This window comes from Coregonus lavaretus (genome assembly GCF_964263955.1).
Source record: "Coregonus lavaretus genome assembly, chromosome: 31".
In the NCBI taxonomy this organism is placed as follows: Eukaryota; Metazoa; Chordata; class Actinopteri; order Salmoniformes; family Salmonidae; genus Coregonus; species Coregonus lavaretus.
The window spans coordinates 8,966,907-8,992,561 of record NC_140018.1 but is presented as its reverse complement, the minus strand read 5'-3'; the positions used below and the strand labels follow the sequence as shown (position 1 = coordinate 8,992,561).

At 45.7% G+C, this 25,655-nt stretch overlaps 2 protein-coding genes across 2 annotated transcripts; both read left to right on the top strand.

The window, feature by feature from the left end:
• Positions 1-5,625: 5,625 nt before the first annotated feature.
• LOC311107195 (alpha-1-antitrypsin homolog) lies at positions 5,626-8,985 on the top strand. The gene is made up of 5 exons (XM_084149683.1): positions 5,626-5,725; positions 6,398-7,082; positions 7,402-7,672; positions 8,059-8,206; positions 8,418-8,985. The coding sequence occupies exons 2-5, from the start codon at positions 6,407-6,409 to the stop codon at positions 8,607-8,609; spliced, it is 1,287 nt and encodes a 428-aa protein (XP_084005809.1). The 5' UTR covers positions 5,626-5,725; positions 6,398-6,406; the 3' UTR covers positions 8,610-8,985.
• Positions 8,986-22,671: 13,686 nt separating this feature from the next.
• LOC311106969 (alpha-1-antitrypsin homolog) lies at positions 22,672-25,228 on the top strand. Its single transcript, XM_084149385.1, has 4 exons — positions 22,672-23,356; positions 23,631-23,901; positions 24,288-24,435; positions 24,647-25,228. The coding sequence occupies exons 1-4, from the start codon at positions 22,681-22,683 to the stop codon at positions 24,836-24,838; spliced, it is 1,287 nt and encodes a 428-aa protein (XP_084005511.1). The 5' UTR covers positions 22,672-22,680; the 3' UTR covers positions 24,839-25,228.
• The last annotated feature ends 427 nt before the right edge of the window (positions 25,229-25,655 follow it).

Below are 25,655 nucleotides of genomic sequence, written 5' to 3'. Positions count from 1 at the left end.
AAAGATGGAGGTTTGCGCCCGTGTATCGATTACCGCGGTCTCAATCAGATTACTGTGAAATATAGTTATCCACTCCCTCTGATTGCGGCTATGACGGAGTCATTACACGGGGCACGGTTCTTCACAAAATTGGACCTCAGGAGCGCATACAACTTGGTGCGCATTAGAGAGGGCGATGAATGGAAGACAGCATTCAGTACTACCTCGGGTCATTACGAGTATCTCGTCATGCCATACGGGTTAATGAATGCTCCATCAGTCTTCCAATCCTTTGTGGATGAGATCTTCCGGGACATGCAGGGGCAGGGAGTGGTCGTGTACATAGACGATATTCTAGTGTACAGTTCTACCCGAGCCGAGCATGTAGCCCTGGTGCGCCGAGTGTTGAGGAGGCTGTTGGAGCATGTCAAGGCAGAGAAATGTCTGTTCTTCCAGGAGTCGGTCTCCTTTTTGGGTTATCAATTGTCCGCGTCAGGGGTGAAGATGGAGGTTGACCGTGTGTCAGCCGTGCGTAATTGGCAAACCCCAACCACAGTGAAAGAGGTGCAGCAGTTCTTGGGCTTTGCGAATTACTACCGGAGGTTTATCCGGGGATTTGGACAGGTGGCAGCTCCCATAACGTCCCTTCTGAAGGGGGGTCCGGTGCGCTTGCAGTGGTCAGCTGAGGCGAACAGGGCTTTTGAGAGACTGAAGGACCTGTTTAATTCGGCTCCGGTGCTGGCGCATCCGGATCCCGCTTTACCATTCCAAGTGGAGGTGGACGCGTCAGAAGCCGGTATCGGGGCCGTTCTCCCGCAACGATCCGGCACACCACTTAAACTCCGCCCCTGTGCCTTTTACTCGAAAAAGCTCAGTCCGGTGGAGCGAAATTATGACGTAGGGGACAGGGAGCTGTTAGCCGTGGTACAGGCCCTAAAGGTGTGGAGGCATTGGCTTGAGGGGGCTCAACACCCTTTTCTCATTTTGACTGACCACTGTAACCTGGAATACATTCGGGCAGCTAGGAGACTAAATCCTCGCCAGGCTCGGTGGACTATGTTTCTAGCCCGGTTCGTGTTTAAGATCACTTACATCCCTGGGTCCCAGAACGGGAAGGCAGACGCCCTGTCTCGGCGGTATGACACAGAGGAGAAGTCCGTTGAGCCCACTCCCATACTACCTGAGTCTTGTCTGGTGGCACCGGTGGTGTGGGAGGTCGATACGGAGATCGAGCGGGCGTTACGCACCGACCCTAGCCCTCCACAGTGTCCGGTGGGTCGGACGTACGTCCCGCTCGAGGTCCGGGATCGACTCATTTATTGGGCTCACACGTCACCCTCCTCTGGGCATCCAGGTATTGGCCGGACAGTGCACTGCCTTAGCACAAAGTACTGGTGGCCAACGTTAGCCAGGGATGTGAGGATTTATGTCTCCTCCTGCTCGGTGTGTGCCCAGTGTAAGGCGCCCAGACACTTGCCCAGGGGTAAGATACAACCCCTGCCCGTTCCACAACGACCCTGGTCTCACCTCTCAGTGGATTTTGTTACAGACCTTCCCCCCTCACAGGGGAATACCACCATCCTGGTCGTTGTGGATCGGTTCTCGAAGGCCTGTCGTCTCCTTCCCATGCCGGGTCTTCCTACTGCCCTACAGACCGCTGAGGCTCTATTCACCCACGTCTTCCGGCATTACGGGGTACCCGAGGATATAGTGTCTGATCGAGGCCCCCAGTTTACCTCCAGAGTCTGGAGAGCGTTTATGGAGCGTTTGGGGGTTTCGGTGAGCCTTACCTCGGGTTACCACCCGGAGAGTAATGGGCAGGTCGAACGTGTCAACCAGGATGTGGGTAGGTTTCTGAGGTCGTATTGCCAGGGCCGGCCGGAGGAGTGGGCGAGGTATGTTCCCTGGGCCGAGATGGCACAGAACTCTCTCCGCCACTCCTCCACTAAACTAACTCATTTCCAGTGTGTGTTAGGGTACCAGCCGGCTCTGGCACCGTGGCATCAGAGCCAGATCGAGGCCCCTGCGGTGGATGAGTGGGTGCGGCGCTCGGAGGAGACGTGGAACGCTGCACACATCCATCTGCAGCGAGCCATCCGTCGACATAAGACGAGCGCCGATCTCCACCGCAGTGAGGGGCCAGTGTACGCACCTGGAGATCGAGTCTGGCTCTCGACCAGAAACCTGCCCCTCCGCATGCCCTGCCGGAAGCTGGGTCGGCGGTTTGTGGGGCCTTTTAAAGTCCTGAGGAGATTGAACCAGGTGTGTTACAGGTTACAACTGCCAATTGATTACAAGAATATTAACCCCTCGTTCCATGTGTCTCTCCTCAGGCCGGTGGTAGCTGGTCCACTCCAGGACTATGAGATAGAAGAGACTCCTCCGCCCCCGCTGGACATCGAGGGGGCTCCGGCGTACACTGTTCGGTCCATCCTAGATTCGATACGCCGGATGGGGGGTCTCCAATATCTCATGGAGTGGGAGGGGTACGGCCCGGAGGAGCGGTGCTGGGTGCCGAGGAGGGACATCCTAGACCCGTCTCTTGTGACCGAGTTCCAACGTGGTCATCCCACGCGCCCTGCTCCGCGTCTTCCTGGTCGTCCTCGAGGCCGGGGTCGGCGCACGGCTGGATCACCTTCGACAGGCCCTTCATGCTAATAGTGTAGCTCATCGACCCGACAGAAATGTAACAGCCTCAGTCTCTTATTTCACTGTTGTGAAGCTCTATCACTCATATCTCTGTTGTATTTTCTTCCCTTTGGTAATGATTAGAAGAAGAATAATACAAATTGTTATTTTCAGATCACAGAAAATCATATTTTTGCTTATTCCTATACAGTTGAAGTCGGAAGTTTACATACACCTTAGCCAAATACATTTAAACTCAGTTTTTCACAATTCCTGACATTTAATCCTAGTAAAAATTCCCTGTCTTAGGTCAGTTAGGATCACCACTTTATTTTAAGAATGTGAAATGTCAGAATAATAGTAAAGGGATTGATTTATTTCAGCTTTTATTTCTTTCATCACATTCCCAGTGGGTCAGAAGTTTACATATACTCAATTAGTATTTGGTAGCATTGCCTTTAAATTGTTTAATTTAGGTCAAACTTTTCGGGTAGCCTTCCACAAGCTTCCCACAATAAATTGGGTGAATTTTGGCCCATTCCTCCTGACAGAGCTGGTGTAACTGAGTCAGGTTTGTAGGCCTCCTTGCTCGCACACGCTTTTTCAGTTCTGCCCACACATTTTCTATAGGATTGAGGTCAGGGCTTTGTGATGGCCACTCCAATACCTTGACTTAGTTGTCCTTAAGCCATTTTGCCACAACTTTGGAAGTATGCTTGGGGTCATTGTCCATTTGGAAGACCCATTTGCGAGCAAGCTTTAACTTCCTGACTGATGTCTTGAGATGTTGCTTCAATATATCCACATAAATGTCTTTCCTCATGATGCCATCTATTTTGTGAAGTGCACCAGTCCCTCCTGCAGCAAAGCACCCCCACAGCATGATGCTGCCACCCCCGTGCTTCACGGTTGGGATGGTGTTCTTCGGCTTGCAAGCGATCCCCTTTTTCCTCCAAACATAACAATGGTCATTTTGGCCAAACAGTTCTATTTTTGTTTCATCAGACCAGAGGACATTTCTCCAAAAAGTACGATCTTTGTCCACATGTGCAGTTGCAAACCATAGTCTGTCTTTTTTATGGCGGTTTTGGAGCAGTGGCTTCTTCCTTGCTGAGCGGCCTTTCAGGTTATGTCGATATAGGACTCGTTTTACTGTGGATATAGATACTTTTGTACCTGTTTCCTCCAGCATCTTCACAAGGTCCTTTGCTGTTGTTCTGGGATTGATTTACACTTTTCGCACCAAAGTACGTTCATCTCTAGGAGACAGAACGCGTCTCCTTCCTGAGCGGTATGACGGCTGCTTGATTTTCCCATGATGTCAAGCAAAGAGGCACTGAGTTTGAAGGTAGACCTTGAAATACATCCACAGGTACACCTCCAATTGACTCAAATGATGTCAATTAGCCTATCAGAAGCTTCTAAAGCCATGACATCATTTTCTGGAATTTTCCAAGCTGTTTAAAGGCACAGTCAACTTAGTGTATGTAAACTTCTGACCCACTGGAATTGTGATACAGTGAATTATAAGTGAAATAATCTGTCTGTAAACAATTGTTCGAAAAACAACTTGTGTCATGCACAAAGTAGATGTCCTAACCGACTTGCCAAAACTATAGTTTGTTAACAAGAAATTAGTGGAGTGGTTGAAAAACAAGTTTTAATGACTCCAACCTAAGTGTATGTAAACTTCCGACTTCAACTGTATGTACCCTGTGATATAAAATGTAGCATCTGGAAAGTGGATTTGTAGACTGTCTGTGCCTTTGAAATGGATACTGTTAAGTGTATGTTTCGACCATTAAAATTGGATTCAGAAACCACCTTGTTTGCGTTTTGCACATTTCCATAATGATGGCATGAAAGGGCTAGCCTCGTACGAACCATCCCGATCTCGCAAGCTTACATTCTGTTTTGCTACACTGATAAATAGAATGTAACAGAATGTAAGCTCACGAGATCAGGATGGTTTGTACGAGGCTATGAAAGAGCATTTGTTGAAGAAAAATTATAAGAATGTACTTGTTCTGCTCTAGGTTTTGTTTTATTGTAATATTTTAGATAGAACACTTTAATCTAGTAATGAAAGGGTTTTTGTTATATACAGGTTAGGGCTGACTTTTACATTACATAACAATTTCACAATTAAATTGATTTACAATTAGGATGAAAGAAAACACTATACAAACTCAATCATCAGTCAATATCAGAATCAATCATTTCATTGATTGACAATCATTTTAATGACAGAGACAGCAAAGGTTTTAAGATCATTTTATCCTTAGGCTACACAACAAGCTGGAGTTCTAGAATCAAACATTTCACAATGACACACACAGAGAGCAAAGCTTTGAGTGTGAATATCATTCTATTCTTTCATGCTGGCGTCCTGCAGATGACATTGTGATATTTCAAACTCGGAGAGATAAAATGATGAGTAGAATAGAACAAGATGCATCAGACAGCAGATCAGTCATGAGTGGCCAGCTCAATAATCTGTTCCCAGCTTTCAACAGTGACAGATCACAATCATAAGCCAATCGGTGGTTCCAATATGGAGTCTAGTTGAACAGCTACTGGTCTACAGGGGTTCTGGAATGTTACTAGCAAAGAGCGGCCAGGAGAGATCTGACAGACGACACAAGATTTGGTGTCACAAAGTCATTCTAATATACTGTAGTAATAATAATAAAACATGCCATTCTGCTGTCTGATTTTAAAAAATTGCAATTTATTTCTCATGTTAATTCCAATTCAACTGATTGTTGTCTTTATTATATCAGTTTGTGATGGTGTTAAAATATAAGAGTTCTGAGCAATCATGTGTCACTGATGAAAAGTGTTGCGAGGCATGAGTAAGATCACCTACATTTACCAACAACTTATTGTGACAAAGGAAAATCCTTTAGTGCTTTGCTGTAGAGTACTGGGTATTGAGTCATGTTGCATCATTACATGTAGGCTAGTCAGCCTGGCCAGATTAATCTCCTGTTCAGCCAGGTCAGTAAAGGGAGGCGTGTCTGGTTAATAATTTATTAAATGTGATCAGCTGATCCTCTCAGGACCATAAATTGACAGAGTTCCTGACACATTGTCTCCGGCAAAGAGGACGTTGAAGGTAAGAACTGATCTTTATGTCACTGCATTTTTTAAGGTCTTGAAAATGTTCGGTTAGATCATAGTTAGTTAAGATTAGGGTTGCAAAATTCAGATAAATTCCCTAGTTTTCCCAAAGTCCCAGTTGGAGGATACTCGGAATCAGGAGGGAATGAGCAGGAAATCTGGAATCCTCCAATCAGGATTTCTGGAAAAACAGGGAATTTATTGAAAGTTCCTGATATTTTGCAACCCTAGTCAAGATAATAAGTACCTAGTTATGATAGTTAGCAGTACCTAGATATGATAGGTATTACATGCTAAATCTGGGAGAGTGAGTAGGTGTTTGCAAGGTGAAATGTTAATACAAGTGAATCTAAGTCTGTGCCCAGGAAATGTTCCTATGTGAGGCTATAATGAACACATACAGCACTGTATATCTTATATTTGCTGATTTTATGAACATGTACGATTTAGGGATTTCATCACCTCAGTCATTTTGAAACCATGTTTAACAAGTGACAAACCTCATGACATGGCTAAAAGAGTTAAGGAAGTCATACTGTTGTAATTTCTAGATAGGTATTAGAGTATGGGTTACACTTTACTTAAAGTATGGTAGTAACACGTACCGCATAATGGTTTTTAAAATCTGTGCAGAGTAGTAATGACATTGTCCATTCTTTCTCCCCAGGTAGATAAAATGTGGGGTATATCTTATTGTGCGATAGTGGCTGTGCTGCTCTGCGTGGCCTGGGCGGCGCCCCACGACGGGGACCACGCCGGTCACACAGAAGACCACCACCATCACCTCCACCACGCCGCCGGCGAGGCCCACCCCCAGCACGGACACGGCCACGGGGACGAAGAGTCCTGCCACAAGCTGGCGCCCCACAACGCAGACTTCGCCTTCGCCCTCTACAGGAGCCTGAGCAAAGCCAACACCGAGAACATGAACATTTTCTTCTCTCCTCTGGGCATTGCCACTAGCCTGGCTATGCTGTCCCTTGGGGCTAAGGGAGACACCCACAGTCAGCTGTACTCCACTCTGGGCTACGGAGCCTTCACACCGGACCAGGTGAACAAGGCCTATGAGCACCTGAACCACATGTTGGGCCACACTGGGGAGGCCATGCAGCTGGACATGGGCAATGCCTTGGCCTTGAGGGACGGCTTCAAGCCCCTGGCCAAGTTCCTGGAGGACGCTAAGCACTTCTACGCCAGCGAAGGCTTCACTGTCGAATTTAAGAACCCCGCTGAGGCTGCCGCCGAGATCAACAAGTTCATCGCCAAGAAGACCCAGGACAAGATCACGGACATGGTGAAGGATCTGGACCCTGATACGGCCATGGTGCTCATCAACTACGTCTTCTTCAGAGGTAGGAGGAGGACACTGTTGTAGGAGAAAATGGTCAGGCACTTATTGTTGGATTTAAGAACAACGATAGAATACACATCATTGATCAATTGACTGACTGATTGACTGACTGACTGACTGACCAAGCTGACTGACTGACTGACTGACTGACTGACTGACTGACTGATTTCCACACACGGTAAACAGAAGATGTGTCAATAAAGAATTAAAAGAAAATGTATGCAGGACAAACTAAAAACAATATAGGCTAATAACATTGTCTGTTTCTGCTTGCATGTTTACTACCCCTTAGTAACAATGTCCTCTACCTCCCTCCCCAGGGAAGTGGGATAAGCATTTCGATGCCACGCTGACCCACAAGGCTGACTTCAAGGTGGACGAGAACACCAAGGTGCAGGTGGACATGATGAAGAGGACGGGTCGTTATGAGTTGTACAAGGACCAGGATAACTTCACCACCGTGGTCATGCTGCCTTACAAAGGCAACTCCTCAATGATGGTGGTCCTGCCCAATGACGGCAAGATGGAGCATGTGGAGGCCTTCATCAACAAGGACTACCTGAAGCACGTGCACAAGCATCTGTTCAGGACGTGAGAACACCTGATTTTATACACTTTTCTAATGTAACTTTCTTTATTAATTCATGGTATACGGTCACTTTAGTACTGCAGCCTCTTTAGGAGTTAAGGAGAGTAGATTGTTTAGAACTTTTTTTATTGGACACCTTTTCAGTATAACGCAACCTATTCTTTATGTATGATTTATTTGTATCTATTCTTAACATAAGGTCAGGGTAGTTTGTTAATCAACTGACAAGACCAAGTTTGCAATGAGTATCAGATGGTATCATATAAAGAGATTCTTAATGCAGATTAACATTTTAATGTGGCTTGCATTTGCAAGCAGCAGGATCATGCACGTTTCTTTGTGCTGATAGTATAAACTGAGTATATGAAAATGATAATGTCTCTTTCAGCAACGTGGAAATCTTCATGCCAAAGTTCTCTACCTCTACCTCCTACTCCCTGGGAGACCATCTGAAGGACATGGGTGTGGTCAGTGCCTTCGGTAACACAGCTGACTTCTCTGCCATCTCTGAGGAAACCAAACTGAAGGTGTCAAAGGTAGGTTCTGATGATCAGTCCTATCCATCTCATGTCTGTCTCTTCTCTTGTCTGTCTGAGGGAATTGGGAGCAAAATAGAAGAAGAATGTCTGTCTCTGTTGGACTACTAAGGGTCTATTCCATTCTATTATATTCTATTATGTGTATAGGCCACGTAGGGGACAGTGGTGTCAAGTTCAACAAATTAACATGTTCATGTTCCCTACCCAGGTTACCCACAAGGCTGTGCTGAGTGTAGATGAGAAGGGGACTGAGGCGGCCGCTGTCAATACAGTAGAGATCATGCCCGTGTCTAGCCTAAACACCATCATGCTCAACAGGCCCTTCCTGCTCTTCATCCTGGAGGACTCTACCAAGAGCATCGTCTTCATGGGCAAGGTCACCAATCCCAGCCTCAAATGAACTACAGAGAGGGAGGGAAAGGGAGGGAGAGAGGGAAAAAGAGGAAGATTGTGAAGGACATCTGAGGAGATTTAAGAAAGGTTTTTGTCTCTCATGCTTTAACAAGTGGCAAAACATATCTGTATCTGACTTTGCGGTTTGCAGTTGTGGCATTCAAGTGTCGGCCATTTTGTCTACATGTGTTTTTGTATCAACTGTATACCTTATAGCAGAGGTGTGTGTGTTTGTGTTTGCAGTTGGCTTAAAATCATACTGATGTCCATGCTGGTCTGGTGATAGTGATATACCATCGTTATGTCTCTGGAAGTTATCTAATGCATCTTCATGAAATAAAACCGTCTCCCAACAGCATTAAAAATAAAATGTTATGTCATAATTTTGAACAGTTTATACTAGGCTGATTATGTGTATTGCCAGGTAGACTAATGTCTGTCAAGAACAGTGATCTGGATGGATCCTGAGCTAAAACGTTTTCCCAGTAGAGGATAGGGACCTGCGTAGCCTGAGGTTCATCGGCCCTAGCTGAGTCTGTGACCTTTGACCTGTAAATAGACAGTTGCTGCTGGGAAGTTTATGTAATCAATCAATACCACCTGTATTCATTCTATCCCCTCATATGTGTCACGATCGTCAGGGTAAGGAGTAGACCAAGGCGCAGCGTTGCAGGCAAACATACTCATTTATTAGCGAAACGTGAACAAAGCAACAAAAGACGGTAACGTGACAGTACACGGTTAAACACAACCAACTCGAAACAGAACCCACCAAACACAAAGGAAAACCGACAGTTTAAATATGGCTCCCAATCAGAGACAACCAGCAAACAGCTGACACTCGTTGCCTCTGATTGGGAGTCACTCAGGCCAACCTAGACATAGAACAACTAGACACTCAAACACAGCACATAAACACACGGAATCTACACACCCTGACTCAACATATAAAGTCCCCAGAGCCAGAGTGTGACAGTACCCCCCCCCAAAGGCGCGGACTGCGACCGCGCCTCAACAAAATCCCAAACAGGGGAGGGCTGGGTGGGCATTCCTCCTCGGAGGCGGCTCCGGCTCCGGGCTTGACCACCACCCTTCCATAATCCCCCCGTAGCGCCCCTGGTCCGGTCTGACCCCGCTGACTGGATCAGGACTGGACATCGACGGAGCGGATTGCTTAAGCTCCGTTGTGGAGCAGCTGACCGATACCTGATCAGGCACCGGACTGACGACGCGCACCCCTAGCTTGGCGCGTGAGGCAGGAACGGACCGGACCTGGCTGACGATGCATACCCCTGGCTTGGTGCGTGGAGCAGCAACGGACCGGACCGGGCTGACGATACGCACCCCTGGCTTGGTGCGTGGAGCCGGAACGGGCCTCACCGGACTGACGACTCGCAACCTAGGCTTGGTGCGTGGAGCAGCGACGGGCCTTACCAGGCTGACGACTCGCACCCCGGGCTTGGTGCGAGTAGCAGGAACGGGCTGAACCAGGCTGACGACTCGCACCCCTGGCTTGGTGCGAGTGGCAGGAACGGGCTGGACCAGGCTGATGACTCGCACCCCGGGCTTGGTGCGAGTAGCAGGAACGGGCTGAACCAGGCTGACGACTCGCACCCATGGCTTGGTGCGAGTGGCAGGAACGGGCTGGACCAGGCTGACGACTCGCACCCCTGGCTTGGTGCGAGTGGCAGGAACGGGCCGGACCAGGCTGACGACGCACACCGTAGGCTTGGTGCGTGGAGCAGGGACAGGCCGGGCTGTGCTGGCGACTCGCACCCCTGGCTTGGTGCGAGTGGCAGGAACAGGCCGGGCCGGGCTGGCGACGCGCACCGTAGGTTTGGTGCGAGTGGCAGGAACAGGCCGGGCCGGGCTGGCGACGCGCACCGTAGGTTTGGTGCGAGTGGCAGGAACAGACCGGGCCGGGCTGGCGACGCACACCGTAGGTTTGGTGCGAGTGGCAGGAACAGGCCGGGCCGGGCTGGCGACGCACACCGTAGGTTTGGTGCGTGGAGCAGGGACCGGCCGGGCAGGGCTGGCGACGCACACCGTAGGCTTGGTGCGTGGAGCAGGGACAGGCCGGGCTGGGCTGGCGACGCACATCGTAGGCTTGGTGCGTGGAGCAGGGACAGGCCGGGCTGGGCTGGCGACGCACACCGTAGGCTTGGTGCGTGGAGCAGGGACAGGCCGGGCTGGGCTGGCGACGCACACCGTAGGCTTGGTGCGTGGAGCAGGGACAGGCCGGGCTGGGCTGGCGACGCAAACAGTAGGCTTGGTGCGTGGAGCAGGGACAGGCCGGGCTGGGCTGGCGACGCACCCCGTAGGCTTGGTGCGTGGAGCAGGAACAGGCCGGGCTGGGCTGGCGACGCACACCGTAGGCTTGGTGCGTGGAGCAGGGGACAGGCCGGGCTGGGCTGGCGACGCACCCCGTAGGCTTGGTGCGTGGAGCAGGAACAGGCTGGGCTGGGCTGGCGACGCACACCGTAGGCTTGGTGCGTGGAGCAGGAACAGGCCGGACCGGGCTGGCGACGCATACCATAGGTTTGGTGCGAGGAGCAGGAACAGGCCGGACCGGGCTGGCGACGCGCACCGTACACTTGATGCGAGGGGCTGGAACAGGCCGGACCGTACTGGGGACACACACCACTGGCTCTACCTCGGGATCTGGAACGGGCCGGACCGGACTGGTAACACACCCCAGTACCTCTCGCCGTGCCTCTACACCTTCCCTCCCTGCTTTGACCAGTGGCCCCTGTAACCTAGTGGCCTTCTGAATCCGCCCCTTTTCTGCCTCCGTCAGCCCCGTCGTCCATGCCGTGTGCCCCCCCCTAAAATTGTTTTGGGGTTGCCTCTCGACCGTCCAACGCTGACACTGCTTACGCCGTTGCTCCTCTCTCCATCGCCTCTAAATTGTCTCACTCCATGGCCGGTGATCCATCCCGGCCAGGATCTCCTCACAGGTCCAGGACCCCTGCCCGTCCAAAATCTGTTCCCACGTCCAGGCTGCCGATTCCTGGACACGCTGCTTGGTCCTGGTATGGTGGGTTCTTCTGTCACGAACGTCAGGGTAAGGAGTAGACCAAGGCGCAGCGTTGCAGGCAAACATACTCATTTATTGAGCGAAACGCGAACAAAACAACAAAAGACGGTAACGTGACAGTACACGGTCAAACACAACCAACTTGAAACAGAACCCACCAAACACAAAGGAAAACCGACAGTTTAAATATGGCTCCCAATCAGAGACAACCAGCAAACAGCTGACACTCGTTGCCTCTGATTGGGAGTCACTCAGGCCAACCTAGACATAGAACAACTAGACACTCAAACACAGCACATAAACACACGGAATCTACACACCCTGACTCAACATATAAAGTCCCCAGAGCCAGAGTGTGACAATATGCTGACTCGTGAGAAAGACATGAGGGAAACATACACACCTGACCCCATATGGTATGGTCTGTGGACTGTGTCTTCAGATAAAAAATATCTTCAAATATAGCTTTTGATTATTTCATTTTTCCTGTTTCAGGACAAAACAATAATCCAATTGTAAAGATACAGATACAAATATCTAATACCATTTGTTAAGACACATACTGTATATTGCTTCAACCACAAAATGAACACTGAACAACTTCAACACAGATGGCTGACAAATCGAAACAGAACAATGCAGTACTTCATGGAATTCACTTTCATTGATCCGTGGGTGCTCCTAGAAATCAGTGTGTGAAGAAAAGCATTATATACAGTGAATCCCTGAGACATATTTTAAGACCAACGTTCGACATACAGTAATTGTACACGCATTGCATTGGAGGGAAAAACTGATAGAAGAAGTTATGGACAATATCTCTTAGAGGGGGGTGCCCCACATCTCAATGGTGTGTCTAATCTACCCATTCTTCCCAGACCAGTTGATAACCCAAGCACCATTTTGAACCTTCAAAAAAACCAACCAGCTTTGTTCGTCATTAGCTTGTTCAAACTCCCTCTTCTTCCCAACCCCAACCCCTTCATCTTCAAACCCCAACCCCCTCTTCTTCAAACCCCAACCCCCCCTTCTTCAAACCCCAACCCCCTCTTCTTCAAACCCCAACCCACTCTTCTTCAAACCCCAACTTCCTCATCCTCTCATCCCCAAGAAATGTGTTAATTTACTTTTATCTGTTCAAATTCAATCTTCTTTCTTTCTTTGTCTTGTCTCTGTCCCGTTCAGAAAGCGCCTCATTGCTGCAGATTCATTTCAATTAATGTCACGTTTGCAACCATATCGCTTGAAACAATGCACAGGAACTTTCAAGGTGGAATAGTCCATTATTATAAACCAGTCCGTGGGTGATTAATGATACTTGTTCCTGCTATTATGAGAAAACTTGGATTATATTAATATTGATATGAAATATACAGTATGTCTATGTATGGAAATACATTATTGTTCTATTATGAATTATTATTTGGCTGTATGGATTTATTTACTTTTTGGAGGTATTTTTTGTCAACAATATGGCCTCATTAAAAACATGCTCCGGAACTTTGGCGACTACTAAATATTTTTTACACCTCACACTTTGGGCTGAATGTGTCAATGTGTAGTTCATACATGCAGAAACTATGAGCAGAATTACTGTTTTACCTCAATTAGCCACAAACTCCCAACTGTTTTTCAACCTCAACCCCCTCTTCCTCTCAACCCCAACCCCCTCTTTTTCTCACCCCCAACCCCCACTTCTTCTCACCCCAACCCCCTTTTCTTCTCACCCCCAACCCCCTCTTCCTCTCACCCCCAACCCCCTCTTCTTCTCACCCCCAACACCAGTCATCTGTTTTCTGCTCCGCCGATTATCTAATATTAAAGAGATCATATGGTATGATACCCACACAGTCAGGCTAGGAGATGGATTGTGTGAAGTGGTTATCTATAGCCGACAAGGTGAACACCTGTCAATGTGCCCTTGAGCAAGGCACTTAACCCCTAATTTGCTCCAGGGGCGCCGTACTACTATGGCTGATCCTGTAAAGCAACACATTTCACTGCTCTGGTTTATATATACAGTGCATTTGGAAAGTATTCAGACCCCTTCCCTTTTTCCACATTTTGTTATGTTACTGCCTTATTTTAAAATGGATTAACCTCTTATGGAACTGACCCTTTTTTTCAATTTTTGCCTAAAATGACACACCCAAATCTAACTGCCTGTAGCTCAGGACCTGAAGCAACGATATGCATATTCTTGCTACCATTTGAAAGGAAACAATTTGAAGTTTGTGGAAATGTGAAATTAATGTAGGAGAATATAACACATTAGATCTGGTAAAAGATAATATAAACAAAAAAACATGCATTTTCTTCTTCTTATTTTTTCATAATCTTTGAAATGCAAGAGAAAGGCCACAATATAATATTGCAGTTTAGGCGCAATTTAGATTTTGGCCACTAGATGGCATCAGTGTGTGTGTGCAAAGTCTCAGATATATCCAGTGAAGCATTGCAATACTGGACTATTTTGTATCAAGTCTGCCCAAATGTGCCAAATTGGTCAATTGATACATTTTCAAGTACATAACTATAGAGAACATACAAAAATGGTATGGTAATACAAAATGTAAGTTTACACACTCCCAGGAATGTCATACATGATGGATCATTAGCTTATACACAAACTTTCACACATCTAGATGGCCGGGCGGGGTGGGTGTGGAGCCAGAGACAGCAAGGGTTCAAACTGTAGAACCCAGTTCCTACATTTGAATATAAAAATGGATTTTATCCAAAAAAAATATGCTACATTTTATCTCTGGGACCCTTAGGAAGACAAATCAGAGCAAGAATACTGAACGCAAGTACATTATTTACCTTCAGAGGTGAATGTATCAAACCAGTTGCTGTCGAGCTCCTGAGTGGCGCAGTGGTCTAAGGCACTGCATCGCAGTGCTAACTGTGCCACTAGAGATCCTGGTTCGAATCCAGGCTCTGTCGCAGCCGGCCGCGACCGGGAGACTCATGGGCGGCACACAATTGGCCCAGCGTCGTCCAGGGTAGGGGAGGGAATGGCCGGCAGGAATGTAGCTCAGTTGATAGAGCATGGCGTTTGCAACGCCAGGGTTGTGGGTTCGTTTCCCACGGGGGGCCAGTATTTAAAAAATATGTATTCACTAACTGTAAGTCGCTCTGGATAAGAGCATCTGCTAAATGACGTAAATGTATCAAACCAGTTGCCGTGATAAGTATTTCATTGTTGTAATGTTCTGTATTTATTTTCTTAGTCAACCCTGTGTTCTTAAAAATAGCCCTGTTTCTTTGTGTTCTTGAACGTTTCCCTGTCTTTCATTTTTGTTCATTGATTTCACCTGTTAATTAATCACCTGGTCTCATTAGCTCCTTATTTAGTTCAGTTCATTCTGTTTGTGCCTTGTGAGGTATTGTTTGTTTTGACTCTACTAAGCCTTTTTCTAGCTCGTTTGTGAGAACCAGTTATAGCCTTCAGTCCTAGTTTTTTCTCCTGCCTGTTTGCCTACCTGTGTATGACCATTGCCTGCCTGTGACCACGAGTCCTGCTACATGCCGCGCTCTGCGCGTGAATCTACACATTTTTCTCCCTGAGTATTCATTACAGTTGTTGTACACTCTCCTCAAACAATAGCATGATATTTTTTTCGCTGTAATAGCTACTGAAATTGGACAGTGCAGGTAGATTAACAAGAAGTTAGACATGTCTATGTCCTGGAAAGTTTGCTGTTACTTATAACAGTCATGCTAATCACATTAGCGCACGTTAGCTCAACCGTCCCGTAGACGGATCACCGATCCCGTAGAGGTTAAATAAAAAAATCCTTGTCAATCTACACACAAATACCCCATAATGACAAAGCAAAAACTGGTTTTTAGAAATTTTAGCAGTACATACAGTGGGGAAAAAATGTATTTAGTCAGCCACCAATTGTGCAAGTACTCCCACTTATAAAGATGAGAGAGGCCTGTAATTTTCATCATAGGTACACGTCAACTATGACAGACAAAGTTAGAAAAAAAAATCTAGAAAATCACATTGTAGGATTTTTTATGAATTTATTTGAAAATGATGGTGGAAAATAAGTATTTGGTCACCTACAAACAAGCAAGATTTCTGGCTCTCACAGACCTGTAACTTCTTCTTTAAGAGGCTCCTCTGTCCTCCACTCGTTACCTGTATTAATGGCACCTGTTTGAACTTGTTATCAGTATAAAAGACACCTGTCCACAACCTCAAACAGTCACACTCCAAACTCCACTATGGCCAAGACCAAAGAGCTGTCAAAGGACACCCAAAACAAAATTGTAGACCTGCACCAGGCTGGGAAGACTGAATCTGCAATAGGTAAGCAGCTTGGTTTGAAGAAATCAACTGTGGGAGCAATTATTAGGAAATGGAAGACATACAAGACCACTGATAATCTCCCTCGATCTGGGGCTCCACGCAAGATCTCACCCCGTGGGGTCAAAATGATCACAAGAACGGTGAGCAAAAATCCCAGAACCACACGGGGGGACCTAGTGAATGACCTGCAGAGAGCTGGGACCAAAGTAACAAAGCCTACCATCAGTAACACACTACACCGCCAGGGACTCAAATCCTGCAGTGCCAGACGTGTCCCCCTGCTTAAGCCAGTACATGTCCAGGCCCGTCTGAAGTTTGCTAGAGTGCATTTGGATGATCCAGAAGAGGATTGGGAGAATGTCATATGGTCAGATGAAACCAAAATATAACTTTTTGGTAAAAACTCAACTCGTAGTGTTTGGAGGACAAAGAATGCTGAGTTGCATCCAAAGAACACCATACCTACTGTGAAGCATGGGGGTGGAAACATCATGCTTTGGGGCTGTTTTTCTGCAAAGGGACCAGGACGACTGATCCGTGTAAAGGAAAGAATGAATGGGGCCATGTATCGTGAGATTTTGAGTGAAAACCTCCTTCCATCAGCAAGAGCATTGAAGATGAAACGTGGCTGGGTCTTTCAGCATGACAATGATCCCAAACACACCGCCCAGGCAACGAAGGAGTGGCTTCGTAAGAAGCATTTCAAGGTCCTGGAGTGGCCTAGCCAGTCTCCAGATCTCAACCCCATAGAAAATCTTTGGAGGGAGTTGAAAGTCCGTGTTGCCCAGAGACAGCCCCAAAACATAACTGCTCTAGAGGAGATCTGCATGGAGGAATGGGCCAAAATACCAGCAACAGTGTGTGAAAACCTTGTGAAGACTTACAGAAAACGTTTGACCTGTGTCATTGCCAACAAAGGGTATATAACAAAGTATTGAGAAACTTTTGTTATTGACCAAATACTTATTTTCCACCATAATTTGCAAATAAATTCATAAAAAATCCTACAATGTGATTTTCTGGAGAAAAAAATTCTCATTTTGTCTGTCATAGTTGACGTGTACCTATGATGAAAATTACAGGCCTCTCTCATCTTTTTAAGTGGGAGAACTTGCACAATTGGTGGCTGACTAAATACTTTTTTTCCCCACTGTAAGTATTCAGACCCTTTGCTATGAGACTAGAAATTGAGCTCAGGTGCATCCTGTTTCCATTGATCATCCTTGAAATGTTTCTACAACTTGGAGTCAACCTGTGGTAAATTCAATTGATTGGACATGGTGGAAAGGCACAAACCTGTCTATATAAGGTCTCACCGTTGACAGTGCATGTCAGAGCAAAATCCAAGCCATGAGGTCGAAGGAATTGTCCATAGAGCTCCGAGACAGGATTGTGTGGAGGCACAGATCTGGGGAAGGGTACCAAAAAATGTCTGCAGCATTGAAGGTCCCCAAGAACACAGTGGCCTCCATCATTCTTAAATGGAAGAAGTTTGGAACCACCAAGACTCTTCCTAGAGCTGGCCGCCCGGCCAAACTGAGCAATCAGGGAGAAGGGCCTTGGTCAGGGAGGTGACCAAGAACCTGATGGTCACTCTGACAGAGCTCCAGAGTTCCTCTGTGGAGATGGGAGAACCTTCCAGAAGGACAACCATCTCTGCAGCACTCCACCAATCAGGCCTTTATGGCCACACCAGTATACCACCAACACCAGCCTGTACCAGGCAGGATGGGTCCATGGACTCATGCTGCTGATGCCAAATCCTGACTCTGCCATTAGAATGACGCAACAGGAACCGGGATTCGTCGGACCAGGTGATGTTTTTCCACTCCTCAATTGTCCAGTGTTGGTGATCACGTGCCTACTGGAGCAGCTTCTTCTTGTTTTTAGCTGATAGGAGTGGAACCCGGTGTGGTCGTTTGTTGCAATAGCCCATCCGTGACAAGGACTGACGAGTTGTGCATTCCAAGATGTTGTTCTGCACACCACTGTTCTACTGCGCCATTATTTGTCAGTTTGGCCTGTTAGCTTGCACGATTCTTGTCATTCTTGTTCGACCACTCTCATCAATTAGCCCATAGGACTTTAACTGACTGGATGTTTTTTGTTTGTCGCACCATTGTCCCATCAAGCCTTTAGTTTTAATCTGCGGCCCGCCCATGGTTGCATAAGACCTCAAATCATTGCATGGTCAGAGAGACTGGAGAAACAGATTACGCAAGTCTCTGTCTGAGAGAACTGTGAAGAGAGAAAGAACAAAGGTGAAGATAACTTCCCACTGGGCACACACTGGTTGAATCAATGTTGTTTCCACATCATTTCAATGAAATGATGTGGAACCAACGTGGAATAGATGTTGAGTTGATGTCTGTGCACAGTGGGTTGGTCCTCTGTCTACCTTCTTCTTCTTGAAGGCTGCAGCAGTCTGACAAATAAAGACATTGGGGCACATTTAATGAGAACTCTCTCTAGTTTTCCTGAAAGCTTGTTCAGTATAAGCCTCTAATGGTGCTTTTATTCCATCAATTGTTTTCTGCCTGAGCCTTTTGTTTGATGGTTTGTTCAGTCAGTGTATCCTGGATCAGCTCAGCTGTTGACCATGTAACGCAAACTATGTTTTGAAGTTTTACAGTCCTACCACTACGTTTCTAACCTCTTTGAGTCAGCATTTTGATCCGTTTTAGAAAGAAGTCCATGTCAGAGTTCCCAGAGAATATTGTTTTAAACTATGTTCAAATTATGTTAAATGTTTTAAACGGTAGACACATTCTGCATTTAATGGGCCTGATTAGGAGATGTAATGAAAAACATACAACAAGTCCAGACAGAATCAGATATTTGTCTGAGATGATTAATAGGTATGATGAGATCGTTGTTAAAGGTCCAATTCAGCCATTTTTATCTCAACATCAAATCATTTCTGGGTACCAATTACGTACCTTACTATGATTGTTTTCAATTAAAATGGTCAAAAAGAAACACAAATAGCTTCTTAGCAAATAGCAATTTTTCAAACAAGAATTTTGCTAGGACGGACTGGGAGTGGTCTGAGTGGGGAGGGGAAAACTGAAGATTTGCTGTTATTGGCAGAGAGATTTGGAACTCACTTTCTTATTAGTCTATTAACTAATTTACTGCCTTGTGATGTCACCAGGCAGGCCAAAACTCCATCCCACCAAAACAGGCTGAAATTTCAGTCTGTCTTTTCAAACATCTCTTACACTAAAACGGCAATATCAATTTCTAAATTTCACAGTTTTATTCCAACCTCATAGTGTGGAAATATATATTAAACACAGGAAAATCACGTTTTATGACTGCACTGGGCCTTTAAAATGAGTCCTTTCTGGAGATGTTGTTGAAGTGAATGGGGTGGTTATATGGCATTAGATTTCAAAGAGGGAGAATTTCAAATAAGATGTATTAGTTTTCCAAGAAGAGACCAGTTTTGGTCGATGTCGGCTTGGAGGATATGTAACACACACACACACGCATACACACACTACACGCACGCACACGCACGCATGCACGCACACACATGCGCACGTACACACACACACACACACACATTATGTTCTTCTATCCTTGTGAGGACCTACAATTAATTTCCATTCAAAAACCTATTTTCCCTAACCCCAAACCCGAAACCTAACCCTAACCCTTATCCTTACCATAACCCTAACCCTAACCTTAACCTTAACCTTAACCTTAACCTTAACCTTAACCTTAACCCTAACCCTAAACTTAAACTTAAACCTAAACCTAAACATAAACCTAACCCTAACCACTAAACCCTTACTCTAATTCTAACCCTAGTCCTCATGGGAATGTGGGAAATGTCCCCACAAAGGATAATTTTCCTTGTTTTAATATGTTTGTAGAGAATTTGGGGGATTTTAGGTCCCCACAAGGATAGAAGATCCACACACACACACACACATACACACACACACACACACACACACACACACACACACACACACACACAAAAACAAACAAACAAACACACACACACACACACACACCTATCCCTGTTCTTCGCCAGGTGGCAGTGTTGTGTCTTCAGTTGACTAAGGCATCGCCCCACTCCTCTCTGTGTTCAGTTACTGTAATTCTCTATCCATCTGAGTTTGCAATTTAGAGCCAAATGAAGCCACATCCGTCTCGTACTTCATTAGACTGCTTTACACATCCAAGTCTTAAATGAATCGAATGTTTGGAAGGTCATGTATTTTTTCTTACTCATTCTCTACTATTAAGTGTGTCACTACACCACAAAGCCAGGAAAAACATATTAGAAAGTCTTCTCTGGAGAAAGCCAGCAGCTAAATTCAACCCCCCTGGTAAAAAACCCTCCTCTACAGTGGTATTGGCATTGCAATCATTTCCATAGGCCCTTGAGCCCTGAAGAGGGATGTGGAACATTTAAATGAAACAGAATGGGATCTGATTACTTGTGCTGTGCATAGTCAGGATAAATCAGATATTGGTGTGTGATGGTAGAAATTATATGATATATATGATATACAGTGATATGATATACACATTTTGTTACGTTATAGCCTTATTCTAAAATCGATTAAATAGTTTTTTCCCCTCATCAATCTACACACAATACCCCATAATGACAAAGCAAAAACTAGTTTTCAGAATTTTTTGCATATTTATAAAAAACAAAAAACATTTACATGAGTATACAGTACTTTGTTGAAGCACTTTTGGCAGCGATTGCAGCCTCAAGTCTTCTTGGGTATGACACTACAAGCTTGGCACACCTGTATTTGGGGAATTTCTCCCATTCATCTCTGCAGATCCTCTTAAGCTCTGTCAGGTTGGATGGGGAGCGTCACTGCACAGCTATGTTCAGGTCTTTCCAGAGATGTTCGATCGGGTTCAAGTCCAAAGAGTTCAATCTTGGTTTCATTAGACCAGAGAATCTTGTTTCTCATGGTCTGAGAGTCCTTTTGGTGCCTTTTGGCAAACTCCAAGCGGGCTGTCATGTGCCTTTTACTGAGGAGTGGCTTCCGTCTGGCCACTCTACCATGAAGGCCTGATTGGTGGAGTGCTGCAGAGATGGTTGTCCTTCTGGAAGGTTCTCCCATCTCCACAGAGGAACTCTGGAGCTCTCTCAGTGTGACCACCAGAATTGACAATCATTTTAATGACAGAGACAGCAAAGGTTTTAAGCTCATTTTATCCTTAGGCTACACAACAAGCTGGAGTTCTAGAATCAAACATTTCACAATGACACACACAGAGAGCAAAGCTTTGAGTGTGAATATCATTCTATTCTTTCATGCTGGCGTCCTGCAGATGACATTGTGATATTTCAAACTCGGAGAGATAAAATGATGAGTAGAATAGAACAAGATGCATCAGACAGCAGATCAGTCATGAGTGGCCAGCTCAATAATCTGTTCCCAGCTTTCAACAGTGACAGATCACCATCATAAGCCAATCGGTGGTTCCAATATGGAGTCTAGTTGAACAGCTACTGGTCTACAGGGGTTCTGGAATGTTACTAGCACAGAGCGGCCAGGAGAGATCTGAGAGACGACACAAGATTTGGTGTCACAAAGTCATTCTAATATACTGTAGTAATAATAATAAAACATGCCATTCTGCTGTCTGATTTTAAGAAATTGCAATTTATTTCTCATGTTAATTCCAATTCAACTGATTGTTGTCTTTATTATATCAGTTTGTGATGGTGTTAAAATATAAGAGTTCTGAGCAATCATGTGTCACTGATGAAAAGTGTTGCGAGGCATGAGTAAGATCACCTACATTTACCAACAACTTATTGTGACAAAGGAAAATCCTTTAGTGCTTTGCTGTAGAGTACTGGGTATTGAGTCATGTTGCATCATTACATGTAGGCTAGTCAGCCTGGCCAGATTAATCTCCTGTTCAGCCAGGTCAGTAAAGGGAGGCGTGTCTGGTTAATAATTTATTAAATGTGATCAGCTGATCCTCTCAGGACCATAAATTGACAGAGTTCCTGACACATTGTCTCCGGCAAAGAGGACGTTGAAGGTAAGAACTGATCTTTATGTCACTGCATTTTTTAAGGTCTTGAAAATGTTCGGTTAGATCATAGTTAGTTAAGATTAGGGTTGCAAAATTCAGATAAATTCCCTAGTTTTCCAAAAGTCCCAGTTGGAGGATATTCAGAATCAGAAGGGAATGAGCAGGAAATCTGGAATCCTCCAATCAGGATTTCTGGAAAAACAGGGAATTTATTGAAAGTTTCTGATATTTTGCAACCCTAGTCAAGATAATAAGTACCTAGTTATGATAGTTAGCAGTACCTAGATATGATAGGTATTACATGCTAAATCAGGGAGAGTGAGTAGGTGTTTGCAAGGTGAAATGTTAATACAAGTGAATCTAAGTCTGTGCCCAGGAAATGTTCCTATGTGAGGCTATAATGAACACATACAGTACTGTATATCTTATATTTGCTGATTTTATGAACATGTACGATTTAGGGATTTCATCACCTCAGTCATTTTGAAACCATGTTTAACAAGTGACAAACCTCATGACATGGCTAAAAGAGTTAAGGAAATCATACTGTTGTAATTTCTAGATAGGTATTAGAGTATGGGTTACACTTTACTTAAAGTATGGTAGTAACACGTACCGCATAATGGTTTTTAAAATCTGTGCAGAGTAGTAATGACATTGTCCATTCTTTCTCCCCAGGTAGATAAAATGTGGGGTATATCTTATTGTGCGATAGTGGCTGTGCTGCTCTGCGTGGCCTGGGCGGCGCCCCATGACGGGGACCACGCCGGTCACACAGAAGACCACCACCATCACCTCCACCACGCCGCCGGCGAGGCCCACCCCCAGCACGGACACGGCCACGGGGACGAAGAGTCCTGCCACAAGCTGGCGCCCCACAACGCAGACTTCGCCTTCGCCCTCTACAGGAGCCTGAGCAAAGCCAACACCGAGAACATGAACATTTTCTTCTCTCCTCTGGGCATTGCCACTAGCCTGGCTATGCTGTCCCTTGGGGCTAAGGGAGACACCCACAGTCAGCTGTACTCCACTCTGGGCTACGGAGCCTTCACACCGGACCAGGTGAACAAGGCCTATGAGCACCTGAACCACATGTTGGGCCACACTGGGGAGGCCATGCAGCTGGACATGGGCAATGCCTTGGCCTTGAGGGACGGCTTCAAGCCCCTGGCCAAGTTCCTGGAGGACGCTAAGCACTTCTACGCCAGCGAAGGCTTCACTGTCGACTTTAAGAACCCCGCTGAGGCTGCCGCCGAGATCAACAAGTTCATCGCCAAGAAGACCCAGGACAAGATCACGGACATGGTGAAGGATCTGGACCCTGATACGGCAATGGTGCTCATCAACTACGTCTTCTTCAGAGGTAGGAGGAGGACACTGTAGTAGGAGAAAATGGTCAGGCACTTATTGTTGGATTTAAGAACAACGATAGAATACAAATCATTGATCAATTGACTGACTGACTGACTGACTGACTAACTGATTTCCACACACGGTAAACAGAAGATGTGTCAATAAAAAATGAAAAGAAAATGTATGCAGGACAAACTAAAAACAATATAGGCTAATAACATTGTCTGTTTCTGCTTGCATGTTTACTACCCCTTAGTAACAATGTCCTCTACCTCCCTCCCCAGGGCAGTGGGATAAGCCTTTCGATGCCACGCTGACCCACAAGGCTGACTTCAAGGTGGACGAGAACACCAAGGTGCAGGTGGACATGATGAAGAGGACGGGTCGTTATGAGTTGTACCAGGACCAGGATAACTTCACCACCGTGGTCATGCTGCCTTACAAAGGCAACTCCTCAATGATGGTGGTCCTGCCCAACGACGGCAAGATGGAGCATGTGGAGGCCTTCATCAACAAGGACTACCTGAAGCACGTGCATGAGCATCTGTTCAGGACGTGAGAACACCAGATTTTATACACTTTTCTAATGTAACTTTCTTTATTAATTCATGGTATACGGTCACTTTAGTACTGCAGCCTCTTTAGGAGTTAAGGAGAGTAGATTGTTTAGAACTTTTTTTATTGGACACCTTTTCAGTATAACGCAACCTATTCTTTATGTATGATTTATTTGTATCTATTCTTAACATAAGGTCAGGGTAGTTTGTTAATCAACTGACAAGACCAAGTTTGCAATGAGTATCAGATGGTATCATATAAAGAGATTCTTAATGCAGATTAACATTTTAATGTGGCTTGCATTTGCAAGCAGCAGGATCATGCACGTTTCTTTGTGCTGATAGTATAAACTGAGTATATGAAAATGATAATGTCTCTTTCAGCAACGTGGATATCTTCATGCCAAAGTTCTCTACCTCTACCTCCTACTCCCTGGGAGACCATCTGAAGGACATGGGTGTGGTCAGTGCCTTCGGTAACACAGCTGACTTCTCTGCCATCTCTGAGGAAACCAAACTGAAGGTGTCCAAGGTGGGTTCTAATGATCAGTCCTATCCATCTCATGTCTGTCTCTTCTCTTGTCTGTCTGAGGGAATTGGGAGCAAAATAGAAGAAGAATGTCTGTCTCTGTTGGACTACTAAGGGTCTATTCCATTCTATTCTATTATATTATGTGTATAGGCCACGTAGGGGACAGTGGTGTCAAGTTCAACAAATTAACATGTTCCTGTTCCCTCCCCAGGTTACCCACAAGGCTGTGCTGAGTGTAGATGAGAAGGGGACTGAGGCGGCCGCTGTCACTACGACAGAGATCATGCCCATGTCTCTCCCAGACACCATCATGCTCAACAGGCCCTTCCTGCTCTTCATCCTGGAGGACTCTACCAAGAGCATCGTCTTCATGGGCAAGGTCACCAATCCCAGCCCCAAATGAACTACAGAGAGGGAGGGAAAGGGAGGGAGAGAGGGAAAAAGAGGAAGATTGTGAAGGACATCTGAGGAGATTTAAGAAAGGTTTTTGTCTCTCATGCTTTAACAAGTGGCAAAACATATCAGTATCTGACTTTGCGGTTTGCAGTTGTGTCATTCAAGTGTCGGCCATTTTGTCTACATGTGTTTTTGTATCAACTGTATACCTTATAGCAGAGGTGTGTGTGTTTGTGTTTGCAGTTGGCTTAAAATCCTACTGATGTCCATGCTGGTCTGGTGATAGTGATATACCATTGTTATGTCTCTGGAAGTTGTCTAATGCATCTTCATGAAATAAAACCGTCTCCCAACAGCATTAAAAATAAAATGTTATGTCATAATTTTGAACAGTTTATACTAGGCTGATGTCTCAAGCATGGGTTTATCTGCATGCATTTCGACTGATATCTCATCTTGATTGTGATAATCTCAAATCATTAATTTGGTTAGATAGCCCCATGTCAGCATTGCCATTCTTCTTTGATGTAGAATTTTCCAAATTTTCCAATGGACTAGCATTTTAAATCTGTGTATTGCCAGGTAGACTGCTGTCTGTCAAGAACAGTGATCTGGATGGATCCTGAGCTAAAACGTTTTCCCAGTAGAGGATAGGGACCTGCGTAGCCTGAGGTTCATTGGCCCTAGCTGAGTCTGTGACCTTTGACCTGTAAATAGACAGTTGCTGCTGGGAAGTTTATGTAATCAATCAATACCACCTGTCCTCATTCTATCCCCTCATATGCTGACTCGTGAGAAAGACATGTGGGAAACATACACACCTG

Excerpts from the sequence above, each read along its gene's own strand:
- LOC311107195 (XM_084149683.1), top strand. The coding sequence starts at position 6,407 with ATGTGGGGTATATCTTATTGTGCGATAGTGGCTGTGCTGCTCTGCGTG. Across the intron at positions 7,673-8,058 it reads CACAAGCATCTGTTCAGGAC|CAACGTGGAAATCTTCATGC; the intron begins GTGAGAACACCT and ends TGTCTCTTTCAG. Across the intron at positions 8,207-8,417 it reads CCAAACTGAAGGTGTCAAAG|GTTACCCACAAGGCTGTGCT; the intron begins GTAGGTTCTGAT and ends TTCCCTACCCAG.
- LOC311106969 (XM_084149385.1), top strand. The coding sequence starts at position 22,681 with ATGTGGGGTATATCTTATTGTGCGATAGTGGCTGTGCTGCTCTGCGTG. Across the intron at positions 23,357-23,630 it reads CAACTACGTCTTCTTCAGAG|GGCAGTGGGATAAGCCTTTC; the intron begins GTAGGAGGAGGA and ends CTCCCTCCCCAG. Across the intron at positions 24,436-24,646 it reads CCAAACTGAAGGTGTCCAAG|GTTACCCACAAGGCTGTGCT; the intron begins GTGGGTTCTAAT and ends TTCCCTCCCCAG.